The sequence below is a fragment of the Polypterus senegalus genome, chromosome 13 (genome assembly GCF_016835505.1).
Source record: "Polypterus senegalus isolate Bchr_013 chromosome 13, ASM1683550v1, whole genome shotgun sequence".
NCBI classification, from domain to species: domain Eukaryota; kingdom Metazoa; phylum Chordata; class Cladistia; order Polypteriformes; family Polypteridae; genus Polypterus; species Polypterus senegalus.
Window position 1 is genome coordinate 11,839,517 of NC_053166.1, and position 18,344 is coordinate 11,857,860.

At 43.3% G+C, this 18,344-nt stretch overlaps 1 protein-coding gene across 1 annotated transcript; it reads right to left on the reverse strand.

Annotated features, from left to right (window-relative positions):
- Window positions 1-2,238: 2,238 nt before the first annotated feature.
- tmsb2 (thymosin beta 2) lies at window positions 2,239-17,602 on the reverse strand. Its single transcript, XM_039775351.1, has 3 exons — window positions 17,407-17,602; window positions 15,438-15,542; window positions 2,239-2,789 (listed from the first exon to the last, which is right to left on the reverse strand). The coding sequence occupies exons 2-3, from the start codon at window positions 15,535-15,537 to the stop codon at window positions 2,752-2,754; spliced, it is 138 nt and encodes a 45-aa protein (XP_039631285.1). The 5' UTR covers window positions 15,538-15,542; window positions 17,407-17,602; the 3' UTR covers window positions 2,239-2,751.
- Window positions 17,603-18,344: the final 742 nt, after the last annotated feature.

An 18,344-nucleotide genomic window follows, 5' to 3' on the forward strand; every position in this document is an offset into this window, starting at 1 on the left:
CCGGCATCGGGGCGCCGCCTGGCGGGAACCACGGGCCCCTACAGGGTAGGGCTTCCATGCCCTCGACCCGTGGCTCCCAACAAAACCAGGACGGACGCCCCCTCGCGGTGTGGAGGAGGCACAAGCCCTCCTCTCGTCCTCCTGGGCGTCCCGGCCGGGCCCCAGCCCCGGCCGGGGACCACAATATATAGAGTGAAAGAAGGGCGGCATGGTGGCACAGTGGGTAGTGCTGCTGCCTCGCAGTGAGGGGAACTGGGTTCACTTCCCGGGTCCTCCCTTAATGTGTTTGCTTCAGGTGCTCTGGTTTCCACCCACAGTCCAAAGACATGTAGGTTAGGTACATTGGCGATTCTAAATTGTGCTTGGTGTGTATGTCCTGTGGTGGGTTGGCACCCCACCTGGGGTTTGTTTCCTGTGTTGGCTGGAATTGGCTCCTTGTGACCCTGTAGTTAGGATATAGCAGGTTGGATAATGGATGGATGGATATATTGTGAAAGACGCAGCCTGGACACAGACAGACACTGAGGCTCACGATGTCCAAAACATGCAATGTTTATTTTGATATCTCGGCTACACAAAATACCATGCACAATCCACAAGCTCAGTCCTTTGTGCTTCTCTTCAGCCGCCTCCACTCCTTTCTCAGATGCTCCGTCTTCTACCTCTGGCTTTTTGAATGGAGTGAAGTGGCCCGTTTTATCCTGCCCCAGATGTGCTCCAGGTGCTCTGTGATGGTCTTCCAGCAGCACTTCCTGGTGTGGCGGAAGTGCGGTTCTCCAGGGCTCCAGGACCGTCCGGGCGGCCTCTGGTGGTGGCCACAGGTCGCCACAGGCCTGAGCTTCCCAGCTCCATCTCCATGGCCCCAATGGAATCCAGGGGGGCTGCCCTCTTATTCCCAAGGAAAGATAGTGCCCCTCTCCCAGTCCATCCTCCTTCCAGGCATCTTGGTAGGACAGGATTTGTCTGCCACTATATATATACAGTGTATATCAAATTATACAAACAGTATATAACATGTATTTTGCTCCATTTGGGTTAGGTAGCTGACCAACCACACTATGCATATATATATATATATATATATATATATATATATATATATATATATATATATATATGCCTCCTCCAGACTGCGAGGGGGAGTCCGTCCTGGTTATGTTGGGGGCCTCGGGTAAAGGGCTTGGAAGCCCAGCCCTGTAGGGACCCGTGGCCACCGCCAGGCGGCGCTCCAGTGCCTGATTATCCCGGGAGCCCGGCACTGGGGACACGGCTTCCGGGTGCGCAGCCGGCACTTCAGCCACATGGGGGTGTGTCCGCGGGAGATTGCCGGGAAGCAGCTGGAGCCAATCCGGGTTCCTATAAAAGGGGCCGCTTAACGCCAGTCATTAGCGGAAGTCGGGTGGAAGAGGACGGAGCTGGAGTGAGGACTGGAGGCGGCCAGGTGAAAGAGGGGCACAGGACTGTGTGGCCTGGACATTGGGGGAATCGGTGCTGGAGGCACTGGGGTTTGTGAGTGCACTGAACTGTAAATATTGTGTACAATAAACGTGTGTTGGGTGGAACTATGTTGTCTGTCTGTGTGTGTCCGGGCCAGCGTTCACTATATATATATATATATATATATATATATATAGTTACACACATGTGCATGGGAGGCAGTCTGAGGGCTTAGCTGAAAATAAGCAACAGAGACTGGGGTTGATAAGCAGTAGCAATGCCTTTTCGCCCTCTTTCATATGACCTTCAAGGGAAGTCTACTTAAAGTCCAATTAAAGCTCCACCTATTTCTGGTTCCAGACCACGCCCTTCTACTGACCTCATCCCGCCTCTTCCTGCCAAGAAAGAATAAAAGAGAACCCACCACTCAACAAACCAGTCTGTATTGACTCAGTCTCTTATGATTACTCTTTGCCATTGTTGTTTGATGCTACAATATATGGGGTACACTTCTCAAATCTTTATCTTTGTTTTTTTCTTGTTCACCACACACACACACACACATATATATATATATATATATATATATATATATATATATATATATATATATATATATATATATATATATATATATATTTATGTAAATACAGTACTTACAACTGCATTTTATTTTGTATATATAACTTGATTGGACTTGACTGGCTTTCAGACATAATGTGCCCAGATTGGTTTTTATGGGCCTGGCAGTGCCCTCACAGGTTTCCCACACCCGGATGAATAAAGAATGACTACTTTCAATTAAAACATAGTTTGGCTGAGTTTGTCATTTAATGTGCATTATTTAGCAGAAGTACTATAAAAGATAACAAACAAAGTCATGGGTTGTGCAGTACAGATGTCTACCATCGCAAAATACTGTAACTTTATGGCTGTGGTGTTGTGTAAAAGACTTGGCACAGGGCAAAATGAAAACTGACAATTGTGATTCAGGCATTACATTACCATGGATAAGCATATTATAACATTAGGAGAAAATGCTCTTCATTGTTAATACATGCGCAAAATGAGAAGGCGGCGGGGTTGGGGGATCTGGATACTTTCTGCGGTTAATCAATACGACTTTCACAACTCTTTTGGTTTTCATGACGTCTTCCAGTTTTGATGCCTCAACCATCTTACTGTTTTCTTCTTTTCCATTTCAGAAAATAAAACAATTTCTCCTAACATAAAGAATAACTTCATCAAATATATAAAAAATGGTGAAATAATAAAAAAAATCATCTTCAAAACGTAAGCATTTCCCGCTCCTCTTCAGGGAGTAGTATCAGCCTTCTTTTCTTGCTCAATAACTGCCAAAGAAAAAGAACAATAAGTGTAAAAATGTATAAGTATGACAGAAAGAAGCATTACAAATTAAACAGGCTGTTTATTCAAATATTTTTAGGCTGGCAAGAAGCTTCTTCATCTCTCAACTCCAACTCCCCAAGTGAAGTGTGGTGACCTTTTTTTAATCTCTGGACCAGGGAGGATTTTCGGTGGTAGGACTTTGTCTTAAGAAAGCTCTTCCAAATCAGCCAGAGTGCCAGTTCCACAAAATGCCAGCTTTCTGACCGAGACAGGGTACCGGGTTCATCCCGGTCCATCCATGCCATCCTTCACAAAACATGAACAGATGATAACAGATCTGTGAAATCCCAATGGGTTTCTGATTTTTAAAGGACTCTACAGCTTGCAGTCCTACAGGCTATGTTCAGAGTTTCTTGATCTGTTCATCATCTGCTAGGTATCTTACTAGACATAAAAGGTTTCTGTTTTAGTCCACATATTAGGAACCCTTTCACAGTCTAAATAAGGAAAAAACAGAAATCTTAGTGATTGGCAAAAAATGGATATAATGAGGATAATTAGAAATAAACGTGATCCATTAGGCTTAAAAGTCAATACATAGGTAAAGAACGAAGAGGTGATTACTGACTCTGACCTAAATTTTAAATCACATATTACCGTATATACTCGCATATAAGTCGGGTCTTGAAACCTGAAAAATCGATCAGAAAATCAGACTCCGACTTATACGCCTGTTCAAAAGTGCGATACTTGAATTTTATTTTCTTTTACATCTTCTCGCCTCCTCCAATCTCACATCAGTTTCTCAGACACATCGAATTTTGTTGCAGCAGCACAGTTACCAATTTCTTTCACCATTTTAATGACTTTTAATTTAAAACCAGCTTCATATTTTCTTCTGATTGAACGCTCCATCGTAGATAAGGGATGCTCTTACGATAAAGGTGTACGAGGGCTTGAAACGTCACTAGTTCGAGTATTATTGTGTGGTCACGCAGGGACAATACATAGAAATAAAAAGGCTGTGTGCTCCGTGGTGACTCTCTCAGACGGGCCTTAGCCTATTATAAACTCTTGGACCAATAGCGTGAGTTATCCACAGTCGACTTATACGACCGACATAAAATACCGGAAATTAAACTGTAAAATCAAGCCCCGACTTATCCGCGGGAGAACTTGTCTGCGAGTATATACGGTAATCAGAGCACTAGGACAGCATTTTTTCACTTAAGAAATATAACAAAAATTAGACCCTTTGATGCTGAAAAATACAGTGGGTACGGAAAGTATTCAGACCCCCTTCAATGTTTCACTCTTTGTTGCAGCCATTTGCTAAAATCATTTAAATTAATTTTTTCCCTCATTAATGTACACACAGCACCCCATATTGACAGACAAAAAAAAAAGATTTTTTGAAATTGTTGCAGATTTATTAAAAAAGAAAAACTGAAATCTCACATGGTCCTAAGTATTCAGACCCTTTGCTCCGTATTTAGTAGACGCACCCTTTTGAGCTCATACAGCCAGGAGTCTTCTTGGGAAAGATGCAACAAGTTTTTCACACCTGGATTTGGGGATCCTCTGCCATTCCTCCTTGTAGATCCTTTCCAGTTCTGTCAGGTTGGATGGTAAACGTTGGTGGACAGCCATTTTTAGGTCTCTCCAGAGATGCTCAGTTGGGTTTAAGTCAGGGCTCTGGCTGGGCCATTCAAGAACAGTCACAGAGTTGTTGTGAAGCCACTCCTTCATTATTTTAGTTGTGTGCTTAGGGTCATTGTCTTGTTGGAAGGTAAACCTTCGGTGCAGTCTGAGGTCCTCAGCACTCTGGAGAAGGTTTTTGTCCAGGATATCCCTGTACTTGGCCGCATTCATCTTTCCCTCGATTGCACCCAGTCCTCCTGTCCCTGCAGCTAAAAAACACCCCCACAGTATGATGCTGCCACCGCCATGCTTCACTGTGGGGACTGTATTGGACAAGTGATGAGCAGTGCCTAGTTGTCTCCACACATACCGCTTAGAATTAAGGCCAAAAAGTTCTATCTTGGTCTCATCAGACCAGAGAATCTTATTTCTCACCATCTCTGAGTCCTTCAGGTGTCTTTTAGCAAACTCCATCCGGGCTGTCATGTGTCTTGCCTCTCCTCAGTGTGGTGGTGAGGCGGACGGCGGACGGCCTTCTGCTGTTATGCACCTAAAATCGGGAATAGCTGACCGATAGAAATTCACCAGGCTGATACGGTGGAGCACTTTAAAACACTGCTAAAAACACGTTATTGTAACATGGCTTTCTCATAGCTTCATTTTAGTGTAACCCTGATATTCTGTATTTGCATTGAATTCTCATTCTTATCGTGGCTCTACAATCCACACTATCCCCTACTTTCTCTGCTGTTCTTTTACCCAATTTCTGTGGTGGCAATCTGTGCCACCACCATCTGCTCAGGGCACCATGCAGTCCCTCCATTGATGGTTTGAAGGCCAGATGTCCACGGGACTATCGTCATCTGAGTCTTCCATGTGAACCCTGAAAGCCATGAGGACTGATTGAGATCATTTATGTTGGGAGGGCTGGGTGGTCTTGTGGCCTTGAAACCCCTGCAGATTTTGTTATTTTTCTCCAGCCCTCTGGATTTTTTTTGTTTTTTCTGTCCTCCTGGTCATCCAACCATCCATTATCCAACCCGCTATATCCTAACTACAGGATCACGGGGGTCTGCTGGAGCCAATCCCAGCCAACACAGGGCGCCAAGGCAGGAAACAAACCCCGGGCGGGGCGCCAGCCCACCGCAGGGCACACACACATACACCAAGCACACACTAGGAATAATTAGGATCGCCAATGCACCTAACCTGCATGTCTTTGGACTGTGGGAGGAAACCCACGCAGATACGGGGAGAACATGCAAACTCCACGCAGGCTGGACCCGGGAAGCGAACTGCCGCCCCTCCTGGCCATCGGACCTTATTTTATTCTTTGTTATTTAGTATTGCCTAATCTTAGTTTTATATTTTTCTTTTTTTTTTCTTCATCTAACAAATCTCTTTGAGATACATCATTTGTATGAAAATGTGCTATAGAAATAAATGTTGCTGTTCTTGTTAAAGAGGCAACTTCGTATGCAAAGAACTCTTAATGGAATGAAGTGGTGCTTTGTGAAGAACCACACAGGCCAGTACAGTGCCATTTTAATAAGCAGTCTGTTCAAGAGTGTCTGCCGCTTTTATATTTTATTGTAATTGTGCTGCGGCTTTGCAGACACCCCTTCAGCAGTGCCAAAAGAACACAGCCTGTTCATATTTAAAGTGTGAAATTAGTGATTATAATGGACAAATGCTGTTCATGGATGAGCGGGTTTGGATTGATCGATGGATGTACAGATATTTTAACTTTATTATTGGCAAATCAAATTTTATTTGTCAAATACAAATTATACATACACTAAAACAGGCAGCACAATGCTTAGTTGATCAGGTCCCATGTATCTCTATATACAGGGACAATAACACTAAATAACTTCATAAATTCAAAAAAGTGAATAGAATTGTATATATTGTAATGGATGGCACACATGGACTGGCATCCCAGCCAGGATTGAACAAGGATCCTTACCCAGCCAGGAGGCCAGTTCAATGCAGGTGCTACCATAGATGAGCACAGATGAATATTTTCTCCTAACACTAGGTGGCAGCCTCTCTGGGTTAGGATTCCCACAAGGATGCCCACAGGGCATTCTGGGACTTGTAGTCCCGTGAGGCAGCTCTGTTCGGTTCTGTGGGAGCCACCAGGGGGCACTGATGGGATTGTTAACCCCTACTTTGTGGGAGTTCCGATTGACCAGGATGTATTTCCATTGTACTATGCACTAGCACTGGAAATACTTCCAGTTCCAAGATAGACCAGGCGAGTCAGAGAGAAGAATAAAGAAAGAGGAGAATTATATTTGGTTTGTGTCATTTTTGAAACCTTTGTAGAAGGCATTCTTAAATAATGCACCTGTTATTTATGTTGGGACCTTTGCCGGTGGGGTTGTGTTTGGTGTTTGGGGTGCTGCAACATCTGCTCTCAACCGAGTCAACAGGGCTGCACCAAAGAACAGTAGCTTCCACCTCAAGTCCACTGCTAGCTCCCATTCTTTAAATGATCGTTGGAGGTTCTGCCTTGCTGAGCTAGGAGCTATAAAGCTGGCTCCTTCATTGACAAAGGTGATGACACCTGATGTTTTGTCACTGGGTTGGTGTTTCTTCCTTCTTTTCCTCTCTAAAATGGCTGTGAAGGCTAGCAAGCATGTGTTATGGTGTCACCTGCATCTCCCCAGGTTTAGTGTTATCTTCAAACTGAAAGGCTGTGTGCTATTGTTTCCCTCAGACTACATGACTTGCTTAATGGATCCTCCCTCTTGCACCACCTTTGCAGGATCAATGGGCTTAGGAGAGGATCATAGAATGTTTGAAACAGAAATTATATACGCAGTGGTTTCATCTTCCACAGGTCAGCCCAAGAGATCTTCCTCTGAGAAGTAATTCTGCTGTGTATTTGAGTAGCTTGTAATTGTAATAATATTTATGTACCTATTTTTGTGTTTAATGAACTTCTCTATCTATCTATCTATCTATCTATCTATCTATCTATCTATCTATCTATCTATCTATCTATCTATCTATCTATCTATCTATAATATAGTGCCTTCTATCTATCTATCTATCTATCTATCTATCTATCTATCTATCTATCTATCTATCTATCTATCTATCTATCTATCTGAACAGTCTCCTCATGTTTGTCAGATCTCTTATGTTATTTCAGTTGAACTACAGTGGGTTCTTGAGAACAAATAGCAGAAACATTGGAGAACAGCATCCAAGACATTAAGTGGAATTCATTTCTTCACATTAATGGTTCTGAAACAAACTGTAAGGTGGCATAAGTCTGGAACTATAAGAACTTTATTTAAATTTGTCCTGTGATGGCCTGTTGGCCCATTCAGTGTGGGTTTCCATTACTGTAAGGGTAGCTATTGTCACCCTTACACTGAATTAGAGCAGGTTAGAAAATGTACATACGGTCACGCGTTTGGGAGACAGCTGAAGGGCTGTCTAAGCTATGGTAATTACCTGCCGAACCTGGGATTGGCGCTGTGTACTAATGCCTTCTCTTTTTCTGCCTCTGCAGACCGAAAGATTGACAGGCCTACCAGCTCTGAGGTCACTTCCTATGTCCTGCCTTCTGGATCCTCCCCTTCCTACTGGAAATTCATCTATCTTAGGTAGTTCGGCTTTGAACTCACGTCTAGAAAGATATTATTTTGTTGCTCCTTTTTCAAAAGTCGATATATGGGCACAGCTTAACCAGTCCTTTTTGCTTGTCCTTTCTAAACTGCTCAAAAAAATTAAAGGAACACTTTGAAAATACATCAGATCTCAATGGAAAAAAAAATCCTGCTGGCTATCTCTAGTGATATGGACTGATATGGTGATGTGTTAGGAATGAAAGGATGACACACCGTTTGATGGAAATGATCAACCTACAGGGTTGAAAAAATGATGCGGCAGGCAGGCAGGTGAGTCCATTTGGCCGAAATGTCATTGCAGCAACCCAAATCATACTCAGTAGTTTGTATGCCCACCCCAACCCCCATGCTTGTATGCATGCCTAACAACATCCTAATGAGACGATGGATGGTGTCCTGGGGGATCTCCTCCCAGATCTGGACCAGGGCATCACTGAGCTCCTAGACAGGCTGAGGCGTCGGACGGACCGAAAAATAATGTCCTACCCAGAGGTGTTCTATTGGATTGTGGTCAGGCCAGTGAGTGTGGGGGGCAGTAAATAGTATCGATTCCATTATCCTCTGGCCACATGAGGCCGGGGATTGTCGTGCACCAGGAGGAACAGAGGAGCCACTGCATAGGTCCTGACAAGGGGTCTAAGGATTTCATCCCGATACCTAATGGTAGTCAAGGTGCCCACCGTTGTCTAGCCTGTAGAGGTCATGTGTGTCCCTCCATGGATATGCTTCCCCAGACCATCACTGACCCCCACCAAACCGCTCATGCTGAACGATATTAAAGGCAGCAAAACGTTCTCTACGGCTTCTCCAGACCCTTTCACGTCTGTCACATGTGCTCAGGGTGAACCAGCTCTCATCTGTGAAAAGCACAGGGCGCCAGTGATGGACCTGCCAATTCTGGTATTCTATGGCAAATGCCAATCGAGCTCCACGGTGACCACTAGAGGACGTCAAGCCCTCAGGCCACCCTCATGAAGTCTGTTTTATAATTGTTTGGTCAGAGACATTCACACCAGTGGCTGGCCTGCCTGCTGGAGGTCATTTTGTAGGCTCTGCTAGTGCTCATCCTGTTCCTCCTTGCCCAAAAGAGCAGATACCAATGGGTTCTGCTGATGGGTTAAGGACCTTCTACGAGAGGCCCTGTCCAGGTCTCCTAGACTAATTGCTTGTCTCCTGGAATCTCCTCCATGCCCTTGTGACTGTGTTGGGAGACACAGTAAACCTTCTGGCAGTGATGCGTATTGATGTGCCATCCTGGAGAAGTTAGGCTACATGTGCCACCTCTGTAGGGTCCAGGTATGGCCTTATGCTACTAGTAGTGACACTGACCATAGACAAATGAAAAAAACGAGTGACAAAACAGATGAGGAGGGAAACATGTCAGTGGCCTCCCTCCACCTGTTAAACCACTTACTCCTGTTTTGGGGGTCGTCTCATTGTTGCCCCCTTAGTGCACCAAAGCAGCTGAAACTGATGAACAAGCCCCTCTGCTACTCAACTGACCAAATCAATAGCCCACAAGGTTCATTGACTTGATGCTGTACTCGCATTAAAAAGGGTTCCTTTCAATCTTTTGAGCAGTTTATTTCATAAAGTATATTTTATATGTTTGTTATTTGACTTTGTACTTTTTGAAATTACGAATTTCTGATAAGAGGACAGCATACCTCCTGGCCAATAGGTGGCAGTGTGTCCTCCCAGAGTAGAAAACAAAAGGCTGTGTTTCCCATTTAAGATACCGAGGGCTCATTGCTGCATGAGCATCAAAGACTATAAAATTGTCCTGGAGGAGATTTAAAGACAAAAGGCACAAGAACGTAATTAAACTGACAAACAAGAGAGATCGTTCTGCGAAATGAGCAGGTTTGGTTAGGTAATAGCTAAACTGTGCCAGTATCTCATTCAGATACTTTAAAAGATGTCAAGGTTTTTCACTTCATCTTCATGACTCAGAGGTTTCGTTCAGATTCCCACCAGTCTTTGTGTAAATGAGTAATGCAAGCAGAGTCAGATGGAGAGTAGGCGTGATGGTTCACTGGTGAGAAAAAGAATGGCGGTATGTAGATGGAGGCGTGTAAGTGAATAGCCATCCTTCCTGCTAGACAAGGACAGAATCTGCCCATTCCACTTGTCTGTTCCATTGTACTGCGTGATCTTTTCTATTTTTAAATGAACACACTCTCCTCTGATATCTGCATTTCTGTATCATTCTGAGTTTGTTGTTCAAAGCTGATCCTCCAGCTAGGATGTTGGATATCTCTGAGTCCACAGTTCTTGAGCCTGATCCTCCAATTAGCTGTGAACCCCCCAGTCTCACTGAGATGGCACAGGTGGTGAACCAGCTAAAGGGGGGAAAGGTTGTAGGGATCTGTGGTATCTAGGGTGAACTTCTCCAGGCTGGTGGTAAGGCTGTCCTCCTGGCATTGCAAGCAATCTTTGCTTCCATTTGGGAGACTGGCATCATCCCAACTGACTGGAAAATGGGACTTGTCGTCCCTATCTGCAAAGGGAAGGGTGATCGCCTGGATTGCAGCAACTACAAGGGGATAACACTGCTCTCAGGGCCGGGTAAGGTCCTTGCTAGGGTCGTCCTCAATAGGATCTGTGATCACTTGCTCACCTACCAGCGACTGGAGCAGTCTAGTTTTACACCTAAAAAGTCTACCATTGACCACATCCTGGCACTGAGGGTTCTCATGGAGCGCAAATGCGAATATCGGCAGAGTTTCTTTGCAGCCTTTGTCGATTTTTGTAAAGCGTTCGACTCAGTTGATCGAGCTGCTCTGTACAACATCCTGAGGGTTTGCGGGATCCCTTCGAGGTTGCTGGATATCATGGCCGGCCTGTACACTGGTACTGTGAGTGCTGTGCAGAGTGGAGGCAGGACCTCTGTGTTTTTCCCAGTTGATTCTGGGGTGTCTGCTCCCACTCAATGCTTGTATGGTCTGGGTGTTGGGCAGGGTCATGGGGTCCAGCGGCTGGGGGGCATCTGCTGGTGAAGAAAGATTCACGGATCTTGACTTTGCTGATGATGCTGTGATCTTCGTGGAGTTAATGGAGGCTCTGATCGGGGGTCTTGAGAGACTGAGTGAGGAGTCTGAGTGTCTGGGGTGTGTCTGTCTGCAGAGAGAGTGTCGACCTGGTCGAGAGGTTTACTGACCTCGGCAGTGACATTCATGTCTCTGGTGACTCTTCCTATAAAGTCAGTAGACGGATTGGGAGAGCATTGGGGGATCATGAGGTCACTGGAAAGGGGTGTATGGCACTCCCGATACCTATGCAAAAGGACGAAGGTCCAAGTCTAGAGAATCCTGGTGCTTCCTGTCTTGCTATATGGTTGTGAGACATGGAAGCTATCCAGTGACCTGAGACGAAGACTAGACTCCTTTGGTACTGTGTCTCTCCGCAAAATCCTTGGGTACCGTTGGTTTGACTTTGTGTTGCTCATGGAGTCCCGAATGAGGCACATGACCTGCATTGTGAGTGAGCATCAGTTACGGCACTACAACCATGTGGCGCGTATCCCCGAGGGTGATCCGGCTCGTAAGATCCTCATTGTTGGGGACCCGAGTGGCTGGACCAGGCCAAGGGGTCGTCCACGTAACACCTGGCTGTGGCAAATAAAGGGTCATTTCCGAAGTCTGGGACTGGACTGTGTGTCTGCCTGGGGGGTTGCAAACTGGAAAATTGCACCCAAAAAAAATTTTGTTGTACAATGTCGCATTGCTACAATGACAGCAAAGATTTAGATTTTTTGATTATTTACTCCTGTAAATTACTGTACATGTTGCAGATTGTTTTTACTTATGCTAGTAAAAAGATGAGAGAGTTACAGTATTTAGGAATATGATAGAGAAATGAATATAAATACTGGCAGGGTGGTGGGTGGAAAACCACCAGGAGGTGCTGGGCCATTGCTAGGGTCAATTCAGAGTTCCTCTCCTGGCTCACCTTTAAAGGGCTGACTTTGTGCTCTTTTCATTCTTGTACATTGTTTTCTACAGGAAGGTTGTGATGGACTTTGTCTTATGGTGCAGGGACCACAACCTGCAACTCAACATCAGCAAGACAAAAGACACGGTGGTGGACTTCTGATATGCAAAGGAGCCCCTGAGACCAGTCACCATTCAGGGAAAGGATGTGGAAGTGGTGCAGAACTACAATACCAGCAAACTGGTAACTGGTGTGACAACACAGTGGAGCTGAAGAAGACGGGCCAGTGCAGACTGGACTTCCTAAGGCCACTCAGGTCATTTGATGTGTGTGGCAAGTCCTTAGTAGCCAGTGTGTTGTTCTACTCTGTGGTGTCCTGGGGAAGCCACCTGAGCACAATGCCTGAACAAACTTATCAGGAAAACCTGCTCCATCACAGGGCAAACAAGTGACAAAATGGCAAAGAGGAAGGTGGCAAAAGTGAATGCCAGCATGAAAAATCTCCTCCATCCCCATCAGGAGGTGCTCTCTTGGAGCACTCATTCCACCCCAGCCTCTGGGGGTCTTTTCTGTCCACTGCTATCAGGCAATTCAATGCCTCCAGCCGATGTACTCGTTAAGTTTATCCATTCATTATCCAACCCGCAATATCCTAATCACAGGGTCACGGGGGTCTGCCGGAGCCAATCCTAGCCAACACAGGGAGTAAGGCAGGAAACAAACCATGGGCAGGGTGCCAGCCCACTGCAGGGCATCGTTAAGTTTACTTATCTATTAATTTATTAATTGATCGATTGGCTGTATTATCTGTCCTGTGAGTCTGTATTCTTGTTTGTTTGTTTCTGCTGCTGTATACATTTGAATTTCCCATAGGGATTAATAAAGCTTATCTAATCTACTATGTGTTCAAACACTACAACTATATTCTGACATGTCATATTTACATTTTCGTAATGTTAACTTTCTTTAGTAATTCGTGAAGATTTAATTATTTGGCTGACGCCCTTATCCAAGGTGACTTACAACATTTATGATACACTTGGTTTAATTTCTTTTTGGTTTTCTAATTGGAGCCCAGGCAGGTCAAGTGACTTGCTCAGAGTCTCACACTGGTGTCAGTAGTGGGATCTGAACCGACAACCTCAGGGTCTGAAGTCGAAAGTCTTAACCATTATACCACATGCAGTCAGAAGGTGGATGTTGTGTAGTGTCTGTTCTTGCCTGTAGTGATATCATTAGGCAGATTTGCTGATTAGGGTGTTTTGAGCCTTGAAATCTGCATCTCCTGTGACTTTTCATTATCAGCTCTCTTAATGGCAGTCCTTTAGACGGGTCATTTAATTAGAATATACATTTTTCAAATCATATTTTCAAGAACATAGCTGCCGTATCTTTCAACCTTTTATCAACTCCTGCACTACCGTCCTAATGGTGAACAACAGAGTGCACACACGGCACTGGCGACAACGTATTCTTCTTGTTTACAGTTCATCCATTGACGCCGTTGAATGCCAATGTATAGTCTAATGTTACAGAAAGGTTTTTCTCTTGCATCAGGTTATGCTTGTTTTTAAAACGTGTAATGTACTCTCCACGATACACATTTACAGTATGCATTTGGTCTTGGTAGAGTATTATATTGTTCTACTATCCCCTTTTGTATTATTAATTTGTAGCCTTGGCAGACTGCCTCAAATCTCATAAATTTACCACTCTTTCTAAGGAATTGTAGTATATAACTTCTCCCTAACATTCCCTTCTTCATTTATAACCTGAGGCAATTAGGTGTATTGGCCGGTCCAGATCTAATTATGCAATTTTCATTACGCTATAACTTATTAAGTTTATTACATAGAAAATTCACAAAAAATTCTTTTTTGTTGCTGATAGATGGTGTTGTTTTTACGAGGCTTTTCGACTGCAGATGGTTGATCGTATTGAGAAGCTTGCTGTCTGTCTGACCGTGATAAGGAGAGCACCTCTGATCTTTGCAGTTCAAAATCTCCGCCTCCCTACTTTGAGTTCTGCCTTCATAGGGCGTTGGATTGGTTAAGAAATGTGACACTCAGTGAGCCGTCTAATTGTTCCCACCCACTTTTAATCAAAATTCACTCATTGTCACCAGATACATATACAGGTACTGTATTACTGTATTATACCTCTGGTTCAGCAAGAACTTTATTTCCTTAGCTTTAAAAATTATAATTCATCTTCTATAATTCAGTGGGAAAGTCATGTTCAATTTTCTTACCAATTATGGAAAAAAAATTAGGATCTGTTCAGACTTTGTTTCAGAATTTCACAAGAACGTAGTACTTTCATTGCAAAGTATACACATGCCAGGCCTGGGTAGGACCTTCTATTTCAGCATTTCTTAAACCTTTTTTTTTCTTTCCCTTGACCCAATCTTGCCCCTTTTAGTGTTTTTGAGACCCACTCCATTGAGATTGTGGTAAAGAGGGGTCGTCCTTTGGTGAATCTCCATGGGCAGTTGGGGTACCCCTTTCTCTTGGTTAATGGCTACCTACAGCTATAGTGGAGCTATGTCTGCTGCTTAAACTGCCCACATCGACCCACTGCTAGACACTTCGCAAGGAATATGTGACCCCTTACTATTAAAACAACGATGATTCATATATTTCCCTGCGGTGGGCTGGCACCCTGCCCGGGGTTTGTTTAATGCCTTGCACCCTGTGTTGGCTGGGATTGGCTCCAGCAGACCCCCGTGACCCTGTAGTTAGGATATAGTGGGTTGGATAATGAATGAATGAATGAATGAATGATTCATAAATCTGCATGACACAAAAGCCAGCATCCTGTTACCCTTTAGGGATCATGACCAACCGTTTAAGAAACGATGTTCTATTTGGTTAGTTGTGCTGCTCTACAGCATATGAAGCACCACTTTAAATGGAGTTGTCTTCTCGCATGGCTCTCTGAGGCAGGTGTTGTGGAGTGCTGGGCTCTGTGTTATGGATTGTCTTTGGGACATACCACTCTACTTGTTATGGTCTTTCATTTTTCTCTTCAGATTGTGTTATGTTGTTGTGTTTTGATCTTCAGGTAAATAAAAAACTGAAATGAACAGTAAAATATGCCATGACTGTCATAAGGAAAAGCGGGTTGAGAAGATGAGATGAAATGAAATGAGATGAGTAATCAATATGATCCGGACGGAACAGACAGCGCATCATTCACACTGCGAGGTCATTCACAGATTCCTCGATGACCACAGCAAAGCTTTTGAAGGAGAGTGATGTCTCCCGGCTTCTCAGAAATCATTGAAAGATTTAAGGAGTGCTGAGTCAGCGCTAAAAAAAATCCACACTGGCCTGGCCATCTCTTATTCCCCATTAGGCAAAGAAATTCTACATGTAAAATGGTTTAAATGTGTGCACGAGGACTCAGTCATCCACGACAGTCACTTACTTTCTTTTGTCGGCAACGGATTCCGTTCTTTGGTCTCTGTCTTCTTCAGTTTGGACTTGTCGAAGCTCTCAATTTCTGCGAGATCTGGTTTATCAGACATTGTGGCTTTGGAAAGAAAAGGACACGTCAAAGGGCTTGATAGGAAAATGAAAATGGGGTTTAACTGGTTAGCATTTTCAATAGATAGATACATTCTGACATTTATGTACTTATAATATGGTCATGTGTACAGAATATGTTGATATTTGTACTTGCAAGTCGAAACAATATGATAACATATTAATACTCAGGATAATTTTACTAATAATGCATATGTAATGAGGATTTTTAGTTTTTAACATAAAGTCTATCTAACATAAAGTGCCTTTAATATCTATCTATCTATCTATCTATCTATCTATCTATCTATCTATCTATCTATTATATAGTGCCTTTCTATCTATCTATCTATCTATCTATCTATCTATCTATCTATCTATCTATCTATCTATCTATCTATCTATCTATCTATCTATCTATCTATCTATCTATCTATCTATCTATCTATCTATCTTTATCATATAGTGCCATTCCTATATGTTATGTGTATGTAGATAGACAGGGTTAGCAGTATCTTGAAACCTGAAAGGCTGTGTGCCAAAGTTTCCTTCAGACATCTTCCACACACCATGAGCAGTGCTGCTGTCTCACAGGTCTGTCATCCTGGGTTCAGATCCTAGGTGTTGCTTTTGATGAGTTTGCCTGTCCTCCCCTTGCCATTGTCATATCCCCCAGTTTCCCTTAACTTGCACTGTTGAGGTTAATTGCACCCCCTTTACTGGTTTCAGAGTGGGTGCCACTGGGCCCTGCCCCATCCATAGCTGTTTCTTGCTTTTTGCCTAATTCTGTGAAGATCTACGGCAGACCCTGTGACCCTCATTTGGATTATGTGGCTTTGAGGATATTATGTAACTGCTGCTTTCCAACAGCTGGCAATCTTTTGATCTGTTTTAGTAGAAGTCTGTAAATGATACAAACGGTTCTATATAAAATAAAATAAATGCATACCCATCCTTAAATGCATGGTGCATAGCCATGCTAACCACTGAACACACACACACACACACACACACACATACACATATATTTATATGCATAATTAACCATAGACTATATTATATATATTTATATATATATAATATATATATATATAAAATCATTGTTATAGAAATTCTTGTGAAACATTACACATTACTGTTATATCTTATTGAGATGTCAGAGAGAAATTATTGAAAATTGATTAGTAGAACGGAATGAAAAAGATGCTGAATTTTTGCCCCAAGAGCTCTTCTATCCAAATCCTTCTCGATTCTTTTACCCGCTTTTTGTCTGGAGGAGTCTGCCCACTAACTAGCTGAGCCGGTGGTCAGGCCGCCTGTACCACTGAGGTGCTCTGATTGTCTGAAGTGCACAGTCGTTTCTCCGAGTGGGAGACGCCCAGATGACTCGGCAGTCGCCTTTGTTCTCTCCTCCACGACTCCTGCTTTTAAAGCCTCGACTTTTCCTGAACACCCAGCATCACACTAACTATTGTGAACAGCACTAAAATGAGGTGCCATTAAACACCCCATTGGACAAAAGGCATCTTATAATCCTTTTCCAGCTCCATGCGTCACAATTACTTGCAGTGATTCATTTTTAACTAAAACAAAGAACAATGGGAGACCCAGAAAATGTGCAATGTAAAGCCAAGATGAAATCAGCTAGTTTAATGATAATAAAATTTTAGGATAAACAAAGCATTATCATATTTGCAGCAGTTTTTTAATTTATTTTCCTCTAAATGTGCGATTGCAGCACATCTGATATCTGCATCCTACGGATTTTCTGAACTGGCCACTTTGGTGTGCCACATGCTGGCTCTTTTGCCAATTCAACAATTCACTTCTTTTCCAATATGCAAATAGAAGAAAATCTCGAAATGGCTTACCTTTGTGGTGGCTCTTGTTCACAGGGTCTCTGCTGCTTTCTTTCGTGGGTGTGGGTTTAAGAGCTGTGTCTTGCCGTCACCCCTCCCAGCATTAATATTGATAACCTAATGAGGACTGACTTTCAGGAAATCCGCTCAGTCATGTGATGCAGAACACTGCAGACTGGCGAAGGGGGGAAAAAAGAAAGAAAAAAAGAACAGAGAGCATCTGCCGCGATCCTGGAACAGATTAGGACAACTGCAGTGAGCACCGGGGCCTCAGTAATTGCTGTCTGAGCAGCTGAACACATGGCTTTAAGATGTCATCTGTTGAAAACCATTTGTGGTCTTTCATTGTTGCTTTAAAGAATGCACAGCTGATCACGTCCGTCTGTTGGGCACCTGTAAAACAAATATTTTAATCCTGTAAAAACATTGTGGTGCACTTGACTGAGGTGACTAACACATGTTCACTGTTTTAATCTGACTTTTTATTCTGCTTCATAGTTTTTAGTTGCCTTCCTTCCTTATTATCCTTCACATTTGTGTGCAAACCTTACATTGGCACAGACTGGCATGGACTGACTCAAAGGCCTCTTATTAGTCTGGGCATATTCTTAATAGGCTGTGCACCACTCAGGAAAGAAGAAGAAGGCAGCAGATAAATATGTCGATAAACCCAAATAGGTGCAGCAAAATACACATGGACTGAGTCAAAAACACAGAAAGTCAGCCATATTAGACAATAGTGAGCCTTCAACCCTCAGTCAGTCATCAAGACACATGGAGAAGCCGCCAACAACATCGAAATGTCTTTACATGCAGCTGTTTAGAATATAGTGCCTTTCACAAACATTTAATAGTTCTTTTGTCATCCATCTATCTATCTATCTATCTATAGTTCTATTATTGTCATCCATCTATTATAAAGTGCCTTTTTATCTATCTATCTGTTATAT